Below are 20,183 nucleotides of genomic sequence, written 5' to 3'. Positions count from 1 at the left end.
AGATAACTTTCATTATATTGATGATACATTATGGACAAAATTTCCTAAGCTCTTCTAAGTGAAATAGTTGAAGGTGATAGCAAGTATGCTTTTAAGATCTAGAGATTACTCAAATCCTTAATGTATTGTCTCCCAAATATCAATCCTCAATTGAGAGTATAATTTTGGAGAGTGGCTTTGATAGGTTTTGTGACACAGAAGTAAAAATGGATATTTTCATACTCACACCCTAGGGGTTGAATCTCAATATTTTTCTACAGTTCTTATGATACTCTATATATAACTTAAATTAGCAAAGAAGACCATATTTTTTGTCCAAAAAAGTAAAATATAATGTGTCTACTTAAGATGAAACACATTAATACCCTCTACAAAAATTACATAACAGGGGGAAATGAGAATATAAAAATTGTGTTTTACTGATTACTTTTTTATAAGCAAATTGTTGTATATTACTATTTTATGGTGGATAAAATTTTTACACTCAAACTTCCTTATGATTCCATTCTCTAAGCCTTTCACTCTTACCACTAGATCCTTTTAGGACCAATTTTTATATGTTTTATTTTATATAATTAGAATATGTTTTACGTTGATATATTTTATATTGAATATACTTTAAATAATAATTTTATATTTTTATTAAAATGTCCAATTTATATGAGAGTAGTAGTTTTAATTTGTAATTAATGTGTTGGTGATGACTACCTAAGATTATATGTTTTTTATAAAAATTAAAAAATGTTAAAAATAAAATAGGAAAATAAAAATTATATCATGTTCTGATTTTATATATATATATATATAGATATATAGATATAGATATATAGAAGATATATAGATAATAAAAAATTGGAATACCATGAAAATTTAAAATGTCAAAAAATATGGAACGAATGAATTTGATAATTAATGTTTTGAGAATAAGAATAATAAAATGGAAAAAAATATAAGATATATTTTTTAACCTTTTCAATGAAATCAAAAGGGTGGAAGAGTGACAAAAATATTAGTACCCATGAGGCCATGATCGAATACTCTAGTACCCATAAATAATTGTTTATGTGAAAATGGTGAGTATTTATTTATTCATAAATTTATTTTTAATAAATACTTTATATCTGATAATTTTTTATTGGTTTGAGATTATAGTTAATCTATTTTATTAGTATTTTATAATGAATTTTAATAATTGGAATACATTGGAAATTCTATATGCAATTATACATTCAATAGATATATATAGTTAAACTTGAATTATTGGATATCTACAAATATTTTTGGTACTTGCTCACCCTATTGTCATTGATAGGTGGAATTTATGTATTCATCATTGATGTCTCATAAATCATAGTTAATCAATTATATATTTAGATGAGTATAACACATGGAATAGAACAATTAAAAAGCATTAGGTAAACGTCTTTTTTTTATGCATTATTCAGATGAAAATTTTAACTTATAATTGGGTCAACTTAATTTTTCTTGTAAGAGACGCATTGTTTTAGAAAGTATTATAAAAATACTTTTCGAAAAATATTATGAAATAAAAAAGGGTACCCTCCTAATAAATAGTTAATTAACAGCATTAGTTAGAAAATGTCTAGTCAAATTTGTCAAACTAGCTGTTAACCAAAATAACATGGTGCATGCATAAACTATTTCAAAATCAGATACATCAAAACTCAACCTTTTTAAAATTAATAGGAAAATAAGTTCACATCCAAAAAAGCCATATTAAACTCAACCTTGTATAAAGTGTTGGGTTTTTTTATGTACCAAAAACTAACACTTTAGACAATCACATAGAACCTATGGAACTACGGAAGCTGTAACATGTGCACCATTAAACTTTGATTTCTCAATTTCAAAGACAATTGTATTACAAAGCTACTGAAAAAATCAACTTTTTATCAAACTTTCAACAAACCATTGTATGAGATTGCCCTCTATCATTATGGATGAAGTATTCTAGATCGAAAAATGAATTCTATATAGAGAAATTTTTAGTTGAGCGAGCAGCAAAATACGAAAATCACATCTTTTGGTGTTGCAGATATAAACTGCAGAATGGAGTTTACTTGTGCAGCCAAGAGAACCAATTATATACTACCACACAATGATTTCAAATTTCAATCCATCTCAAGTTTAAGTGCTTGTATCATCTATTCTATGTGTTTACCGTTTCATCAATCTGCACAAATCCGTGCAAGATTCTTATTCGCAGTCCACACTGATATACAATTTGTCCTTGCCCCAGAAGTCACCAAAAAAACTTAATATCTCCTGCAGAACCCAAAACAATACCAAATTATAATTTTCTGGACATAATTTATTCTCAAATTTGGAGAAAGAAAGGAGTGTATCTGAATGAACTTACAGCTAATGCTATTGACTGTTTATATGGATCATGATAATTATAACAGGCAGACAAGAGTATTTCTTCATAAAGGTCTGATCCCCTGCAAGAGATGTCTCATTACTTTTGGCAAACATGGTTGCATAAAATAATACAAGTTTGCATATAGAAACTATAAAGGTACATCTAGGACCTCCTGCTGATAATAATAAGCAAGAGTTTTTGCCTCTGTCACACGAGACAAACAAAGTTATTGACTACATTAAACAGATTTACAGAAGTAAAATTGTCCACTCTTAACACTGCCAAACCAGACAGTTAAAGACAGTAAAAATGTCTCGACTTGCATTTTCCAAAATATGGAATGAATTCACAAAGGGGTCAGTAAATTTGTTATTTGACACAGCAATCTCTTGGTTGTTGATTAATTATTTGGTGTCTACATTTCTGTTACTGACATTGAAAACTCCAATCGTTCTTCCAATTTAGCTATATGCTTGGAAATCTTATTATAGCAAATCTGATCAAATGCTATGACGATTTTCTTTCTAATTTCTAAACAAAAAAATAGGATCACACCATCCACTGAGCAAACCCCACTACTTCAATATTTTGACATATCATCAGAACAAATGAAAATTGAAGTAAGCATATACCTTTCAATTGGCACTCTAGGTTGTCTTTGTAATCTTTTAGACCGATCACCAACCCATTCACTCCTCATATTGTACCAGGCTATCTCAGCTGCATGAGAACATACACTTACTTGACAACATTCCAAATAAGGAACTTATGCAGATTATATTTAAACCTGATACTGGAATATCAATCAATCAAGAGAGTCTCACGACACTGACAACAATTAATATTAAGGGACAACAAATGCACTAATCTATTTTATAATTTCTGAAAGATTTCACAGACCTGAAAGGATTAGTTCAGATATTTGCCTAAAATACTTGTTTACATCTGGCTAAATTAATTTAATGCGCACGTTTCTTAGTTTGTAGTTGTGCATCACATTGCCTAGAGACTAATTCAATCATATGCCCGATTATTTACCTCAATTGATTTTCATATTTTGTACCTTTTCCTAATTAATGCAAGCTATTTTGTATTCTATGTTGGAGGAAGGGGATAATTTCTTATTACTTGGTTAATTGTACAAGAGTGAAGTCTCCTACTTTTTTTATCGGAGTGAAGTCTCCTATTTATATAGTGCTGTAGAGACTTCTAGGCTAGGTGACTAGCTCTCATCATTGCTCCACTAAGTGCTTTACGATTATGAAAATGAAACAACACTTAATTATATGACACTCTTTACTAATGATTACATTAATTTCATAACTTTCCTATAATGATCGCAGCTTATTTCATAACCCCCAGAGAACTCTAAACAAGTGGGTCTAGTAGATATCCACTTCATGTTAGAGAAGTCTCCTATTTATGTTCTAATTATTATTTCTAACATTCTAAACTGAAAGTGGGTCGTAGTAGATTTCAGAAAAGGACATACCTTCAGTAAACTTAGCATTGCTGGCATCGTCTGAATCTGAAGAGTGATTCTGAGGGGCATCCGAGCAACTGCATGTGTGTTCCATCTTCTATGAAGCAATCAAACAGCAACTCCAAATTAATAATCCGCACAGAAGGTATATGGAAAATATACTCTCTATTAGAGGGAGATTATTTGTATTCATTTTTGCTACGTGTTATTGGGGTGAAATATGAACCACTACGGTTAAAGCTCCTTATATACCATGCATACTTTGAACTTCAATTATTCACAAGCAGAAAATAACAGAAATTCAATAACTCACAAGCACAACAAATACTTCATATCAAGCATGGAACTAAAACAGAATGAAAGACATAAATCAACAATCTGTTCCCCTTTTGTTTTCACTTAATGATTTTTCCAACTGATTCACTCACATGCCACAAAACGAACAAAACCTAATCGTCAAAATCAAACAACACGATCACATTGATGACTCTAAGAAATCACAAGAAACTTGTAATTCGATCAATAAAACAGTAACTATGATCAATAAACAACTAAGAACTACGTAATCATCTATCAAACAAAAAAAAACTGCAACAAATTCATGAAGAAAACAGCTCGACGATAAAAGAACTAAAAATATATAGTGCATTCAAATACGATCTTCAAAGATGACATTACGTAGAGAAAAACCTAGCCATCAAAATTAAACAACAGAGTAAAATTGATCGATAACCAGAAATCAGAACAATCTTTTATTTAGATCAATGAAACAGTAACATTGAGTACAGTCAATAATCTAAGAACTACTTAATTGATTATCAAACAGCTCAAATAACAAGAAATTCATGATGAAAAGAACTCGTTATTGAAATAAATCATATGAATAAATACAATCTTCAAGAATGAAATTATGTAGAGAAAAACTTCAAATCGTTCTTTGCTGTATGTAAACTAAATAGAAAATTGAAATGGAAAATAGGAGAAAACCTTGTGCATTGAGCAACGAAGTTCACTGCACTGTGCTGTGTTTAGCTTGTGAGGAAAGAAAGGAAGTTATTTATTCTTATCTTTGTTTTCAATATTTGGGCGGGAAGAAAAATTGAGACAAATCACACTATATATACTTATGTGATTGTATTTGTTACGTCCTCATTACTAATTGGATTCATATGAGAGATTATAAATAAAACATCACATCTTTAACCAAAATATTAAGTCAATAATTTGAGTCTTTGACTTATATAATGATCACTCATTTGTTTATGATGTTTTTATTTGTATTTGTCTCTTCTTCAATTCTATAGAGATTAATAACATATTTTTGACTCAAAGTATCATTTATATACTCTTTAATTTTTCCTTCATATATTCATTCTATTCTATTTAAACCATTAACAAAATATTTATATATATATATATATATATATATATATATTATAATTGATAATAAGTTAAGTTATATTCAATCTCAAACATTCATTTTCTTAAATCCAACTGATCACAAGAGTGAACGAAATAAATGATGAGAGAGAAAAGATAAATCTTAAATAACTTTTAAATTTGTGTTTAAAAGTTAAACCGGTCGATATTTATGGTCAAGTTAGCCTTCGAATAAATAGCATGATTCGAGTTTAAGAAAATAATTCGATAAACATCTAGTACCGGATAGAAAACACGTTTTAATAGCCCACACTCAGTCCTAGTTGCCACTATTATTTTTTAAATCTAACTAGAGAAAATGTTAAAGTAGTATTATATGAATTAAGTAAAAAACTAATTCATCTTATAATAAATAAAACATCTTAATCTCTTATTTACTTTTCTTCCTACATTTTTACACATTTTCTCAAAACTAATCCAAAAATTAAAATACAATTAAAACATTTAAAAATTGTTATTATATATAGATAGTCAACTTATAGGCTACGAGGGTACTTTTGAAGCGTACAAAACATAAGAAAAAAGAAGCAAAAAGTAATATATCCAAAAGATAAGTTTATTACTTTTTTTTTCTTCAATTTATAAAGATTATTATAATTTCAAAGCTTATAACCAAAAATTCAAAATCTAAAAGCGCAATCTATACTAAAAGCATTAAATTCTCAAAATTAATGCTTACACCTTTGTCAATTTTCATTTATTAAATTAAGAATCAATTTAGGTGAGTGATTATTTTATTAAGGATTAAATCAGCAGACAATCAATGTTAATACAGTGGTACCAGACCTCTTAAAAAATATTTAACACAGCTAAAAGATCAAGAATTCGATTTCTGAAAGTAAGATTAAAAGATGAGTATAAATAGGGTTGTGGAGTTGATTGAAAATTGGTGAGGTATGAAGAGAGGGATGAGTGGGAATATAATTTACATAACAGGGACGCAGCTTCTCTCACTCAGAAAACAACCTAACATTGCGATCGTTGATGTCAGGTACAAATTCATCATCGTTTTCCCCCAATTCATATTCGTTATTTGATTATTGACTTTGTTAATTAATAAAGGGATGATGAGAGGAATTACGATGGTCACATATCTGGTTCTCTTCATTTCGCAAGCCACAATTTCTCTGAAAGCATGCCCAATCTAATTCACCAAGTTCAAGGCAAAGATACCCTCGTTTTTCACTGCGCTCTAAGCCAGGTTCACTCTTTTTTGTCTTATTCGAGAATTTTCATTGGAAAACTTAGGTATAACCTATTTTAGGGGAAAAAAGATGGTAGATTCGTGACTTAGGTGATTCGGCATGTATGAAGGAAACGTGTAGAAGCGCTAATAATAAGGTAGGTTAGTGAAGGATAGAGAAATGGTTAGATGTAGAGAGATCCGTAAAAAGAAATTAAGGTGTTTGTGAGTTGGTTTTTGGAGGGCAATTAAGGGAAGGGGAATTCTCGAGAGTTATGAAATACACTTGTAAGTTGGTTGTCAAGCGTTCTCTTTCTGTCTCTTCCCCTCTAAATATTAACTCGCAAACAGACCCTGGTACGCTAAAATCATTAAAAATGATTTAGATATCAATCGTTTGTTTGTATACATGATTCATGATATGGCACTTTAGCATCTTTTGATCCTTGTAGCTGATATTGTTTTCTTTCTTTTTTCTTCACCCGCTTTCATTGACTTCTGCTAAGTGGAACATTAGATATTTATCTGTTATTGGTTCTTCGGGTGATCTTTTTATAGAATTTGAAATCTACATGATTGACTGATCATCTTTGAACATGTATATGTTGGTGTTACCAAGCTCACCCACTCGCTAGTGCCTTTTCCGAATGTGCATTGTGATTTATATGCTTCATTGTTGATATTCAACTTACACTACAACACTTATTCGGGAGTTGGTTGCAGGATACACCTATGAATCATGATATAAATTACTAATACATATCTTTGAGGTTATATCATACAAAAAATCAACTTCACGTGCCAGTTTCTATTGATTATGTATCTTCCTGGTCTGCTATATGGATCGAACAACGACAAAATGTTTTATCTTTAAATAATGTGACTGTTAATATGAGAACTTTTTGTAAAGAGGCTATGAATCATGAATGTCTTCCTATATTGTTTCTATTTCATACTATATGTCTCTCTAAACTGAAAGTGGCGTAAACTGTCTTCTAGGTTCGTGGCCCAAGTTGTGCTCGGAAGCTTGTCAATTATCTCGAGGAGAGTAAGGTAGATGCTGGGATAAAAAATGTTATGATTTTAGAACGTGGCTTCAATGGGTGGGAAGCTTCTGGCAGACCTGTTTGTCGCTGCAACAATGTTCCTTGCAAGGAAGGTGGGAGTGCTTGATCAAGGACTTCATAAGGTTGGGATGGATTCATGAAATCATATAGTCTTCAATGCTTTTCTTACTTCACGTTTGTGTGCAAAATCGAAAAGAATAACCATGATTGGATCATTATATAAATCATAGGTAAACTGAATACCTTGTTTCTAATTTGTCCATCACTTCTAATTTAATCATCCTTCAAGGAGGGTGAGAGCATGTCTTTGTGATTGTTGTAGAATCATTTAAGCATCTTGTCTTTCATGTAATATTTGCACTTGTTTGAATGCAAGAACAGAAATGTGACCATTATGTTTGGATCATTATATAAATCATAGATAAACTGTATTCCATGTTTCTGTTTTGTCCATCACTTTACTGTAAATCAAAATTGTACACTAGTTTCTGAGTCCTAAGGAAAGAGTATTTGGATACTTTGGGTTAATATGAAACTCAAATAAAGTCATGCATGTAACAAGCTTTGCTAAAATAAAAATGGATATGCTCAATAGGAATCCATTAATCTCAAGGTTGTTAGGTCATGGTGTAACTTTTTTAGATATGAAATCAAAATTTGATTGTGTTCTAAGAGTTAATAGGTGAAAAAATCATAACAGCTATACTTAACTACTTTATTTTTGGCCCTCATAACCCTTAACTTCTTCGTATATAATCACTTTTTTCAATCTAGTTAAAGTTCTTCCCCTTGGTTACCCAAACGGTAGTTAACAAGTTTTTTTATTTTTTATGAATGAACTAGTAAACAAGTTGTTATTTTTTAAGAATAATAGAATCATAAAACTTATTTGAAAACAATATTTGTGATTTAAAAAAAAAATAGAATGTAGAGAACTATTATCACACTGAGTAAATATTCAATTTCATTCTTAATAAATACTTGTTATCCAATTAGTTTCCCGATCGTTAATAATCTAATAAATAAATAATAATTGAAATAGTACTTCATCTTTTTATATGATCCTTTGGGGATCGATTGTGATTTTTTTATAAGATTATTTTCATAATTCTAAGGACATTCATTAAATTTGTTACTAAAATATTTTTATGTAATGATGAAGGAAACTATTATCTATAAAGAGATTGAGTGATGCATAATGATGAAGGAAAATATGGTAAAGTTTCATCTAAATTAAAATAATCATACTGATTATTCCCTAATTCCAATAAGGATTTAATATGTATACACTGATAGTGTAAGTGTTTTTTATACTGTCAGTGTAAAAAACTTTACTCTGCACAGATTTTAAACTCTTTCAATAAAAACAACTCAAATGATCCTATAAAAACGAGGGAAGAGTAACTGGGAGAAATTATATCTTTAGAACTTGGTTTTTTAAAGGAATAATCTTTAATCAAACTTGAGATTATTTGATAAGTTGAAACTTGTTATTCATTAGGTACTAAATCAAAGAGTTCATTCCTAGCTATAATTATACTTGTTTTGTAATAATTAGAATCTTTAACCAAACATAATATCATGGCCCATTAGCTCAGTTGGTTAGAGCGTCGTGCTAATAACGCGAAGGTCGCAGGTTCGAGACCTGCATGGGCCATTTTTTGTTAAAAGTTTTTCCATAAATTTTCAGCAATTCTGGTGAAAAGGTGCTACTTGTTCTTATGAAACAAATTACCATGTAACTCATTCAATCTTCTAAATAAGTTTGCATAAGGAAAGAAAGTTTTCATAATTCCATTTGAAACCCCACCTTAAGAAGTAACTATATTTTGGCCTTTTCCACACAAAATTGTTTGCATATAAATCTGGCAACATGAACAGTGTCTTTTTGTCTTTGGTATATGTTGGCAAAATGTGGTGTGTTGATGAGATGAAAGATCCATTGAAATGATTTGATGGGGTCCTTTAAGTGATTTTGTGTCATTATCATTATCTTATAACCGGACACGCATACATAGCTGAAGCATAAATTGACATTTTCTGAACATTTATATGAAACACCAAAGTGAAGTACATCAAGCCTATATAATTAATAACTCATCATTTATAACATAAAAAAATAATATCATTTATAAAAGCAATATTATGTATACAAAAACTTTTTATCTGATTATTTATTTGTACAACAACAATGCTATTTGAAGTACAATGTTAAAAATATATATTTTTGTTTCTTATAAGACCACAAGCAGTTGGTTGCAAATTAAGCATTTTTGCGAGTTGGATTTTGAAGGACAATAAAGAGAAATACAAAGTTTGAGAGTCATGAAGCACACTTCTGAGATAATTCTAAAGCTTTCATTTTCCATTCCTTATGAGTATTTGGGTAATTGACATAATATCACAAGTTCAATCTCCATTGTAAGGCCCCACTAGATCCCATGGTTGATGATTTAATTTCTGGGAGCGACATTTATTAAAAGAGACAGTTACGAACCCTTAAATAGATTAATTATTTACTCAAAAAGGTGAAAAATATCATTTGTGTACCAAAGAAAATCTCCATTGTAACAATTGTAAAAGAAAATTGTTTTTTTTTTTACATAAAGAAATATGTGTTGAAACTACCTAGTACCTAAAGATGACTCAATGCTACAATAAGGTGACTGAAACATAACATCATAAGAAAAATAAACAATACATAGATAATTGTAGTAACACATGCATACATAATATATTTTCATAAATTCTATCAATGGTCATAGAAAAACTATATTAACTAAGATGATCCTCCATATTCATAAATTATATTAGATACAAGATTAATATGAATCAAGGTGAAAAGATTACATTAATATTTAGTATTCGATACAAAATCTATACTAAATAATTAGTTATTTTACCAATAAATATTGGTTAAAGTGATACATGCTTAATTTCCATTAAGCAGACTATTGGATTTGAGTCTCGGGTTCCAGTAGAAGGATAGTCGTGGAAAACAAAAAACAATTGTTACTTTGAATTGGAGACAAAAGGAAAGAGGGTAATTGGAGGATAGGAACCACTAAAAAAAGTGACCAACATATATAAGTTGTAGTGGAGTAGGAGTAGGAAACTCACCACGTAGCTATTTCATGCTAGAAAATTGATTCACATAGTTGAAAGTTGAATCTTAAATCTTAATTAATAGACCATTTGCTTTATTTTGTTCTATTTGGATCTATCTGCTAGTAATATGGATAGAACATAATATTCTTAAGAATCTTAAAATGTGAATTGTTTCTTAAATTCCTAATAATTCATGAAAAGAGAAAATACATACAATTCAAGAAGATAAGACTATATTATAACTAGTATAGTGCATGTTTTGCATCATGTGTTTTTTCCAAGAGTGTCTTCTTACTTGATAGGGTGAGAAATTAATCTCCAGAATATTGTTAACCACCTAAACAAGGATCTGTTTTATTTAATAATATTTTGACATATACATAAAGGAATCAAACATATATAGAACCTTATGATTAAATATAATTCAAATTATTTTCACTTAAATAACACATGTTACTTATCATGTATTTCTTTTAATGCATAAAAAATATGCATGCAAGTTAATATTATCAGTCAATTTTATTTTGATACAGTGTTTGTGATTTTATGTGCATTTGTGCAAATTACATAAGAATTTTATTAACGATCATGTTTCCAACATAATGTACAAAGCAAACTATAAAATGTTTTTCTATTATAAAATATTTTTATATAAAATAAGATAGTTCAAAAATAAACTTAATTAACTCCATTAGCACCTCATGAAGTCTAGTTTAAATTTTCTCCATCCACCAAAAAAAAGATGATGAATACCCTTAAACCATTAGCTAGCAACAACATTTATTTTTTCCTTTCTTTATATTCCACATTTTTTGATGTTTTAAAATTTTCATGTTAAATCATTTAAGTGTTAGAAATTCGATACATATTTATATTTTATTTTCAAACTATATCATTATTTATTACTCATCATTTCTCTATTTCCTTTTAATTTTGTTTCTAATGTCTTTAAATGATGTAATATTAATCAATTGTATCAATTCTTTTATATCATCTAATAATTTATTAAATTATATGTAAAACCTTAAAAGTAAAAAAACAAAAAACAAATGGAGGATTTGTTAGTGTGTGTTATAATGTATGTATGAATAGAATCTTCAATGAGGAAAGAATATTATCCAAATCCCATTAGCCAAAGAAGTTTGGTATGATTGAGCACATAGTACTTGTGTCACAGTGATGAACATAGCAAGCATTTTCCAAAAGATATTCATAAGATTCTATCAAAAAAATTAATGCCATAATAATATAATACTCTCAATAGATAGAGAATCCATTGGGATTAACTTTGAATATTCGTTCTTATTTGTTTTTGGTGGGTGGGTATGAACAAGACAAATGAAAAAGCCTAAGGCATTTGTTATAACTTTTCTCCTCAGTTGGAGAAGTACAAGCTGCTAGTAACCTTATCCACATTATTAGATACTGGCGTGTCGACCGGCACTTTGTGTCTGTCGACCCACATTCCTATTGCAATATATAAACTTCAAGAAAAATGTTGATTTAAGAAGAAAAAAATTACTATATGATTGTTAGATATTAATATTGTGTGAAAGTTTTTATTAGTTATGAAGAAGAGAGGTTAAAAAGAATAAAAATGGAATATTAAAATTATGTCATGCATGGTGGTTACCACTTGTTTTGGTTTTATTACTAGTATAGATATAACTCTAATTACACAATCATATCTACTAGATGCATTCTTTTTCCATTTTAATAGGTCATATTTTATTTTTCCTATTAAGACATTGGTTGCTTCCATGCATGTGGAAATAAGCCTTCAAGATTCCAAACATTGGATTTTATAATTTTATTCATATCATTTAAAGTGCCCTTTCATTGAAAAATCATAAAACATTGATAGCTTTAATAGAAAAACGTACAATGTAGAAACTTTAATAGAAAAATGTACAATGTAGAGCATGCACGTGAATTTAACCATGGTTTATTGAATAAAGATTCTCTCCATTAATCGAGAAACAAATGTTACACAACAACATAAAAAAGTAATATTAATGAGACTTTTAAGCTTTTGTTATCGTGAAATCACATTTTATTATTAAAAATATAAGTAAAAATAATCACTTGTATTCTCCAGATTGATATGATCATTGTTTACACAGAAAAAGAACAGTATTTCCTTAAAAAGTGACCAAGATAAATATCTATGATGACGTCGCTATGGCATGACGTTAGATTGTGTCAGCGTTATAGGATGAATTGGTGTTGGGCTTTTCACAACGAAGCCCATAGCCCATAACCGACAGTTGCAATTGATTAAGACAAATTATGTTTATTTATTCATTGAGAAAAAACTTGTGTGAAGACGAAACCATATGGAGACAACCAATAAATCTTGACAACACGTTAATATTTTAATTCTAATTAAATTTAATCTTAAATAATAACGTTAAAAATCGTAAAATATATTTGTCTTCAAATATGACGTGTTACATGTGTCTCATGCAAGTTTTCTCTTTATTCATTTCTTAATGTGTCACCTATACTGGATCCCACATTAGTGTTTGTTACCACTTACTTGGTACAAACATGGATACTTTTAATTGGTTTACAGTTTTGGTTTATATTATGTGAGACATAGGGAACCTTGGTCGTGGTTAGGTACTTCAACACTCACATTTCCAACATATTTAAAACAATAGAATAATGTATTTCCTCAGGAGATAACTTATCTCTTGTAGTCAGTAAAGATATGACATGTGTACTATTTGTTTATTTTTAAAAATATTTTTATAGAAAATGATGAAACATGACACATGTCATGATTTCATTGATAGAGGGAGATAACTTATCTTCTTATACCAGCACATACTCCATTCCCTTAAAACATACATGATATGATTGATTTTACATCTTCACTCTTCTCAAATGCAGAATTATTAGTTTTTTTCTTCTTTTTTATAGATTAGTTAAAGGAGCACATCTGTTGTCCCATACTTTGTGTCACTCCATGTACCATGGGTTTATGATTGGTTAGAAAATATATATTTAAGATAAAATTTAATTATTAAATATTTTTCTGACCAATCATAAACTCATGGTACATGGAGTGGCACAAAGTATGGGACAGCAGATGTGTACCCATTACTTAATAAGTTGACAAGTATATTAATTGATATTGTTATAAAAAATTCATTAGTTAGCATATAGTGAAAATAAAAAATGAGAGTCATAATAAAAAAAGTAGTTTTATAAAAAAATACATCCAAATAATGATATATCTAATAAAACAAACATATTAATTGATCAGTGAATAATTTATGTTTATATATTCATGAATGATTTATAAAGAACATGAATTAACATTTACTAATGTTAATAATTTCATGTTATCTTCAAATTAAGATATATATTTTCATTAAATGGCAAGCTCATAGAAGGTCCTACAATGGGAGGATGGGAAGAAAAGGGAAGAGGTGAATGAAAAGGAGTGGAATTGCATTTTAGGGATTAGCCCATTTAATTCTTCACATCTTATAATTTAATCAATGAAAATAATTGAATATTATTTAGATTACTTAATAAATTGAACACCAATATGCAACTTATCTGATTAATAATTAAATATTTTTATTCACTTTATAGACAACCCCAATAAAAAAAATTAAAAAGCGATTATTTAGTAAATTGAATATTTTATAACAATTAGACTAAACTTGGGATAGATAAATAGATTATATAAAATATATTTGTACTACCAAATATATTTTTTTCACTTTAGTAAAGAACTAACATTTTCAAAGTTCGTAATTACATTTCCTAATAACTATCGTTCACATAAATTAAACTATCGATATTTGAGATTTAATAAGTCCGATGAGAGAATAAACAAAACATCATTACAGAAAAAACGTGGTACGTGGGGGAACCGTTTAAGAAATTGACATTGAATCTAAGATGAACCAGGACATTCTTTTTTTACTTTTATTTCACCATTTGCATTATTTTCATTATTGCTTGTTTTTTATTAGTTAGTATAAAAGCTTTCTAGAAAAAGACACATGATGTGGAAGCATTATTTTCCTTTTCTATTTTATAATTTTTGTTAAGACTATGCGAGATGGTTCTCTTCTACTTGGCATACGACTTTAGAAACTTCTGGACCATGCCACCATGCATATTACTCTAGATTTTTATTTTTTATAGTCTTAATCACACGTTTTAATTACTAAGATGTATAAATTGATATTAGTAATTAATTCATTTATAATTATTTTCCTAATTTTCAATGTCACATTCTTTAGTAACAAAATTAGAAAGTTTTTTTATTTTTATTGTGTGCCATATAATAATACATGATAAGATTAGGCCTGACTCAGCTACCAGTCATAGCACAAGTCTCATTTATATTTGAGTCTAATTTATTTTTTGTACTTATTAAGTTACTTGTTTGATCACTATCTTTATTATATTTTGTATTATTACTTTAGTGATTAACTTATAGAATTTGTAGTTTGTGTGAGGTTTTATTTGACTATATTGTTACAGATATAAAATCAATATTATTTTGGAGAAATACTCATTTAGATAAATCATATATAGTTAAAATTTAAAATATATAATTAAACTTCAAAAAACAGAATGAATATATGTTCCAACATCACATGTTACCTTGTTGTTACAGTTGATGATATCTAAATGCAGTAATGCACTATATTCTATGCATATAAGAAAATTAGCAACTTAGTCTTGGCAAAAAGAATATTGGAAATTAAGAGATTTTGATTTTACCTTGCTGGTCCATAATAATTACCGTAGATGATATTTAAGAATCAGAGTAAAGTGTTATAAATTCATAAGTTTAGTGGTTACAAAATAAGTGATATAATTATTAATTACTTAGAAGATTTCTGAAATTGATAATGGATATATTTTAATGAGTGAATATCAAAACGATTGACCTATAAACGATAATGATAACCCTATAAGTTAACACATAAGGAAGTTATGATTCCAAAACACAAAATCATAAATAGTTTTTACCTCTACCCATCAGAGAGAAAATGAATGTACTAAGAGAAATTAAGAATCTGATTGAGGAAGACAATTCTCTTAAAAGGTATATCAAGTAAATAGATCATATAACATAGATTCAAATATAATTTTGTATCATTATTTTATATTATTTGTGAGAATCGTGATATTCAAGATTCTTAATATTGATGTTTCACCAATCATCAGAAAATATATAACATAAAGTTGTTAATTTATACTTAGTTTTAAGGAGAGAAATATAACATCTTTAATTTTTAAAGGATAAAAATATTACATCATATTAATTTTTTTATTTGTTTTGCTTTCAATATAGTTTATTATTATTTAATAAAGATGACCCTCAACGCGATATTTAAATGTTATTATATTCCATGCATATAAGAAAATTAGAATCTTAACAAACAAAAATATATTGGAAATTGAGAAATTTTGGTTTCTCCTTAATCCATCAAAACTCGTGAGCCATGATCCTCTCTCATTCACAATATATCGTTAGCTCGATTTTATCAAGGTTGTTCATGTTCGAAAAAACCAATAGTGAAAAAATAAGGACATGATTCATCAACAATAACAACAACAACAGCGCCACCAAATACTATTTCTGAAAAGACCAAACTAAGAAGTCTTCTCACTTTCTTTTCATTTTCCTTTCCCTTTTGTTTTTCACTTTCTCTCTCCACTCCAAGTACCATGCTAAATAAACGTTATACACTGTAAAGTGTAAAAAAGTGTTCTTAATCTATCTTAAATATCATATTTAGTGTGGATTAAGAATCATAAGAAGAAAAATTATGGGGATATTGCATGATGATGTAGTGATTATAAGGCCACCAGAGAAAGAAGGTGACACCACCGTGTTAACAGTTAATTGCCCTGACAAAACTGGTCTTGGTTGTGATTTGTGTCGCATCATACTCTTCTTTGGTGTCACCATTCTCCGTGGAGGTAAGCTTTTGATGTTGGGTTTCATTCAAAATGTTATTTTTCTGTGATTTTCAATGATGGGTAGTTTTTAATTTTGCTTTTCACTCTTACAGATTTTGAGTTTGATTCATTCGTTTGTTTTTGGTTTTTTATCTTCATGCAATGTTTGGTTTCAATCAAAATCTAATCTTTATGTGAATTTGAGACATGGGTATGTTTTACTTTTTGGTTTGATTTGTTTATTTTTTTCTTCATGGAATGAAGATGTTTCAACTGATGGGAAATGGTGCTACTTGGTTTTCTGGGTGGTGGGGAAACCTAAAACAAGGTGGAGTTTGTTGAAGAAGAGGTTAATTGGGGCATGCCCTACTTGTTCTTCAGCTTCTGGAATTTCATATTACTGCACTGATTTGAATCCTCCAAAGCCTCCCAATGTTTTCCTTTTGAAGTTTTCTTGCCATGATCGGAGAGGACTTTTACATGGTAATTTTGGAAACTGTCCCTTTTTGGTAATAAGTATAAGTCTTAAATTAGAACTACACATGTTTGTTATTTTGCTCTTCAAGTAAGAGATTCAATTGAGATATTCCTACACCTGGGATTCTAACCTTGACTTCACTTTTTACATTTATATGCTTGTTCCATTGGACTTTTACTAAAAACAATTATATGAAGAAAAAAGTTTTTATTCGGGTTCTTCCAAAAGCTGAATTTTTAGCTTCTCAGGAGAATGTTTCTACCGAAAAGTTTGAAGAATTTAAGCCTAAACAAGTAGGACCATATACATGGTTATCAATGAGTTAATTATACAAGGGGTTTCGGGTGTAGGAGAAACATTTCCTTTTGATTTTAGGGGTTTTATGACATGCTGAAATTCTTTTGTTTTCTATTTTTGTATCTAGGTGTTATTCCTTCACACTCTTATATAGCAATTTGTTGGGAGGATTAGTAAAAGGGTCTTAACTAATGTTTTTGTCCGAAGTTGTGAAAATCATGCTAAAGCGAAAATGAACTGGCAGTCTTAACAATGATAATTGATGTCATAGTCTAAAACACGTTACAATTTGAATTTTCGTTGCGTGAATTCACAGATCCTTCCCAGATATATTGATTATAAGTCTTCTGGTTTTAATCATACCTTCATTACTCTGCGAGGACACGTAACTGGATGTCTTTATTATTGAGACAGATGTTACCGAGGTTCTTTGTGAGCTAGAGCTCACCATTAAGAAAGTGAAGGTATCTACTACACCTGATGGAAAAGTGGTGGATCTGTTTTTCATCACAGATACCAGGTTGTACATCTCTCTCCCTCTCTACCTATCTATCTAGATATATATGTGTGTATGTATATATTCGGAACAAGCTTTTGTTGTGATTTGGTACCCTCTAATTGCAGGTTCATGTCAACTGAAGTTTATATTTGTATTTCGAATATCGATCTGGCGTGTTAGAATGAAAAGTATTCTTCCAATGAAAAAATGAAACTTGAACAACTAATGGAGTTGCTAAGTTGAAAAAGTCGATGTAATCAATAAAGTGAATTTTTTTCCCGGACTACTGCGATCCAGATTTCTAGTGAATTCTATTTTGGTTTGTTCAAGGAAATGCGCTACTGACGCTACGATTTTTTTAATAGCAGACATAGTTCATTAGTGGATGTTGAAATGTGTTATATGAGAATGAGGACGAATTTGAGGATGTAAAGAATGCACAGTTGGTGATAATTTCATCTCTTTTTAGCTTACTAACTAACCTACCCCTTAATTTTGCATATATATCAGGGAACTCCTACATACGAAGAAGAGAAAGGATGACACGATTGAACAGTTAACAACTATTTTGAAGGATGCCTTACTCACCATTGATATCGAATTGGTTGGCCCGGAAATTCCTGCTTGTTCTCAAGCATCTTCCTTCCTTCCACCTTCAATCACAGAAGATATCTTTGATTTGGATTTGCCTGATTCGGCTCGAAGTGGGACTTTCACATCAGATTCTGTTTCTGTTGTGATGGACAATTCACTGAGTCCTGCTCACACACTCATCCAAATTATGTGCCACGATCACAAAGGTCTTCTTTATGACATCATGAGAACTCTGAAGGACTACAATATTCAGGTATAGTAATTTCGCAAATGACAAATAAAACTTTCCGAAACATGCATCTACGCTGATCAATTGGATAATGTCATCAGCGTAAAGTGGATACTATCATATGCAACTTTTGTATGTGAAAACGACATTGTGATGTTTACTTTGTCATTTAAACAGATTTCTTATGGACGCTTCACTTCAAAACCTAGACGAAAATGCGAGATTGACTTGTTCATCGTGCAAACAGATGGGAAAAAGATTGTCGACTCCAGCAAGCAGAAGTCTTTATCAGCACGCCTCAGGACGGAACTAATTCGTCCGCTCAGAGTAGCTGTCGTGAGCAGGGGCCCTGATTCAGAGCTGCTAGTTGCAAACCCTGTGGAGTTGTCCGGAAAAGGGCGGCCTCTTGTTTTTTATGACATCACTCTTGCTCTCAAAATGCTTGACACCGGCATCTTTTCGGTATTTATCTAACACAATATATCACTTTGTAGCTTGGCGTTATCCGGATTTGTTGTACATATAACATTGTTCTTTCTAGCATGTCATTACTTTAACTAATTGTTTCGACAGGCCGAAATTGGAAGACATGTAATTGGAGACAGAGAATGGGAAGTTTACAGAATCTTGCTTGATGAAGGGGAAGGATTATCTGTTCCAAGGAACAAGATTGAGAAAGGTGTTTGGAAAATGTTGATGGGTTGGGAATGATTCATGAACTGTGGCATTGTTCCTTTTTGTACATATTAACATATTTATCATATAGTTACTAGATGTAAGTGTGAAATATATATGTTGTGCAAGTTATAATTGTAATATTTGCCACATTATATTTTACTAGAGCCTTTTTAATTCCTACTTAGTAAAATATAGGGTAGGCACGTTGATCATAGCATTATGTTAATTAAAATGAATTTTTGTAAAGTGTTTTTCTCAATATATAGTATGTATATATATATATATTAAAAAGTGTGATGTCATTTTATTAAGATTATGACTTTGACTACCAAGTTACCTTTATTATAATAATTTAGTACATCATCCACCATTGATTTGTATTATTTTTGTTTGAGAGTCGATTAATTAATCAATGGTAGATAATTTGCCGACAGTATAAAAAACATTTACACTATCTGCGATCAAATTCCCCTTGTTGTACCCTACACTGAATATTGGATTTCACCAGTTGCTACCTACTTGGATTTCAAACAAAACAATGGTACCATGTCACATTCAATCAACTTAATTTATGTCTATGATTCATTAATTTTTAGTAACATGTTCAACAGTCGGTAATATTGTTTTTCAGAGTCATTAGTATATAGTGTTGTTTTTGTATTTTTTTTAATAATAATAGTAATATAGCATAGTTTGATCATTGATATGTATTGAAGATATTGTGAACTATGGAGTTTCCCTGTACTAGAGCATAATAAGGAGATACAAAGACCTCTTTTACTAGATATTTAATGTAATTTCATC

At 29.6% G+C, this 20,183-nt stretch overlaps 3 protein-coding genes and 1 non-coding gene across 6 annotated transcripts; 3 read left to right on the top strand and 1 right to left on the bottom strand.

Moving 5' to 3' along the window:
• Positions 1,895 to 4,996, bottom strand: LOC109347231. 2 transcript variants are annotated; one of them, XM_019586937.1, is made up of 5 exons: positions 4,854 to 4,996; positions 3,876 to 3,963; positions 3,016 to 3,103; positions 2,381 to 2,462; positions 1,895 to 2,286 (listed from the first exon to the last, which is right to left on the bottom strand). In XM_019586937.1, exons 1-5 carry the CDS (start codon positions 4,860 to 4,862, stop codon positions 2,218 to 2,220), a joined length of 336 nt encoding a protein of 111 aa, XP_019442482.1. In that variant the 5' UTR covers positions 4,863 to 4,996; the 3' UTR covers positions 1,895 to 2,217. The 2 variants fall into 2 exon arrangements, with proteins under 2 accessions (XP_019442482.1, XP_019442484.1); XM_019586939.1 differs by having other exon boundaries at positions 3,876 to 3,960.
• LOC109348364 (dual specificity phosphatase Cdc25) lies at positions 6,155 to 7,998 on the top strand. Of its 2 annotated transcripts, XR_002107722.1 has the most exons (4): positions 6,155 to 6,297; positions 6,369 to 6,507; positions 7,489 to 7,810; positions 7,900 to 7,998. XR_002107722.1 is itself a non-coding variant. In XM_019588764.1 (3 exons), exons 1-3 carry the CDS (start codon positions 6,203 to 6,205, stop codon positions 7,660 to 7,662), a joined length of 408 nt encoding a protein of 135 aa, XP_019444309.1. In that variant the 5' UTR covers positions 6,155 to 6,202; the 3' UTR covers positions 7,663 to 7,851. The 2 variants fall into 2 exon arrangements, 1 of the variants encoding a protein (XP_019444309.1); XM_019588764.1 differs by lacking the exon at positions 7,900 to 7,998 and having other exon boundaries at positions 7,489 to 7,851.
• TRNAI-AAU lies at positions 9,140 to 9,213 on the top strand. The gene has a single exon. It is a non-coding gene; the product is annotated as a tRNA-Ile (tRNA).
• LOC109348363 (ACT domain-containing protein ACR10-like) lies at positions 16,110 to 19,559 on the top strand. The gene is made up of 6 exons (XM_019588763.1): positions 16,110 to 16,625; positions 16,869 to 17,087; positions 17,794 to 17,899; positions 18,389 to 18,725; positions 18,879 to 19,163; positions 19,275 to 19,559. The coding sequence occupies exons 1-6, from the start codon at positions 16,472 to 16,474 to the stop codon at positions 19,410 to 19,412; spliced, it is 1,239 nt and encodes a 412-aa protein (XP_019444308.1). The 5' UTR covers positions 16,110 to 16,471; the 3' UTR covers positions 19,413 to 19,559.

This window comes from Lupinus angustifolius, chromosome LG05, assembly GCF_001865875.1.
Source record: "Lupinus angustifolius cultivar Tanjil chromosome LG05, LupAngTanjil_v1.0, whole genome shotgun sequence".
Taxonomy (NCBI): Eukaryota; Viridiplantae; Streptophyta; class Magnoliopsida; order Fabales; family Fabaceae; genus Lupinus; species Lupinus angustifolius.
Note: the sequence above shows the minus strand (reverse complement) of the source record. Positions and strands in the feature narration are given on the sequence as shown.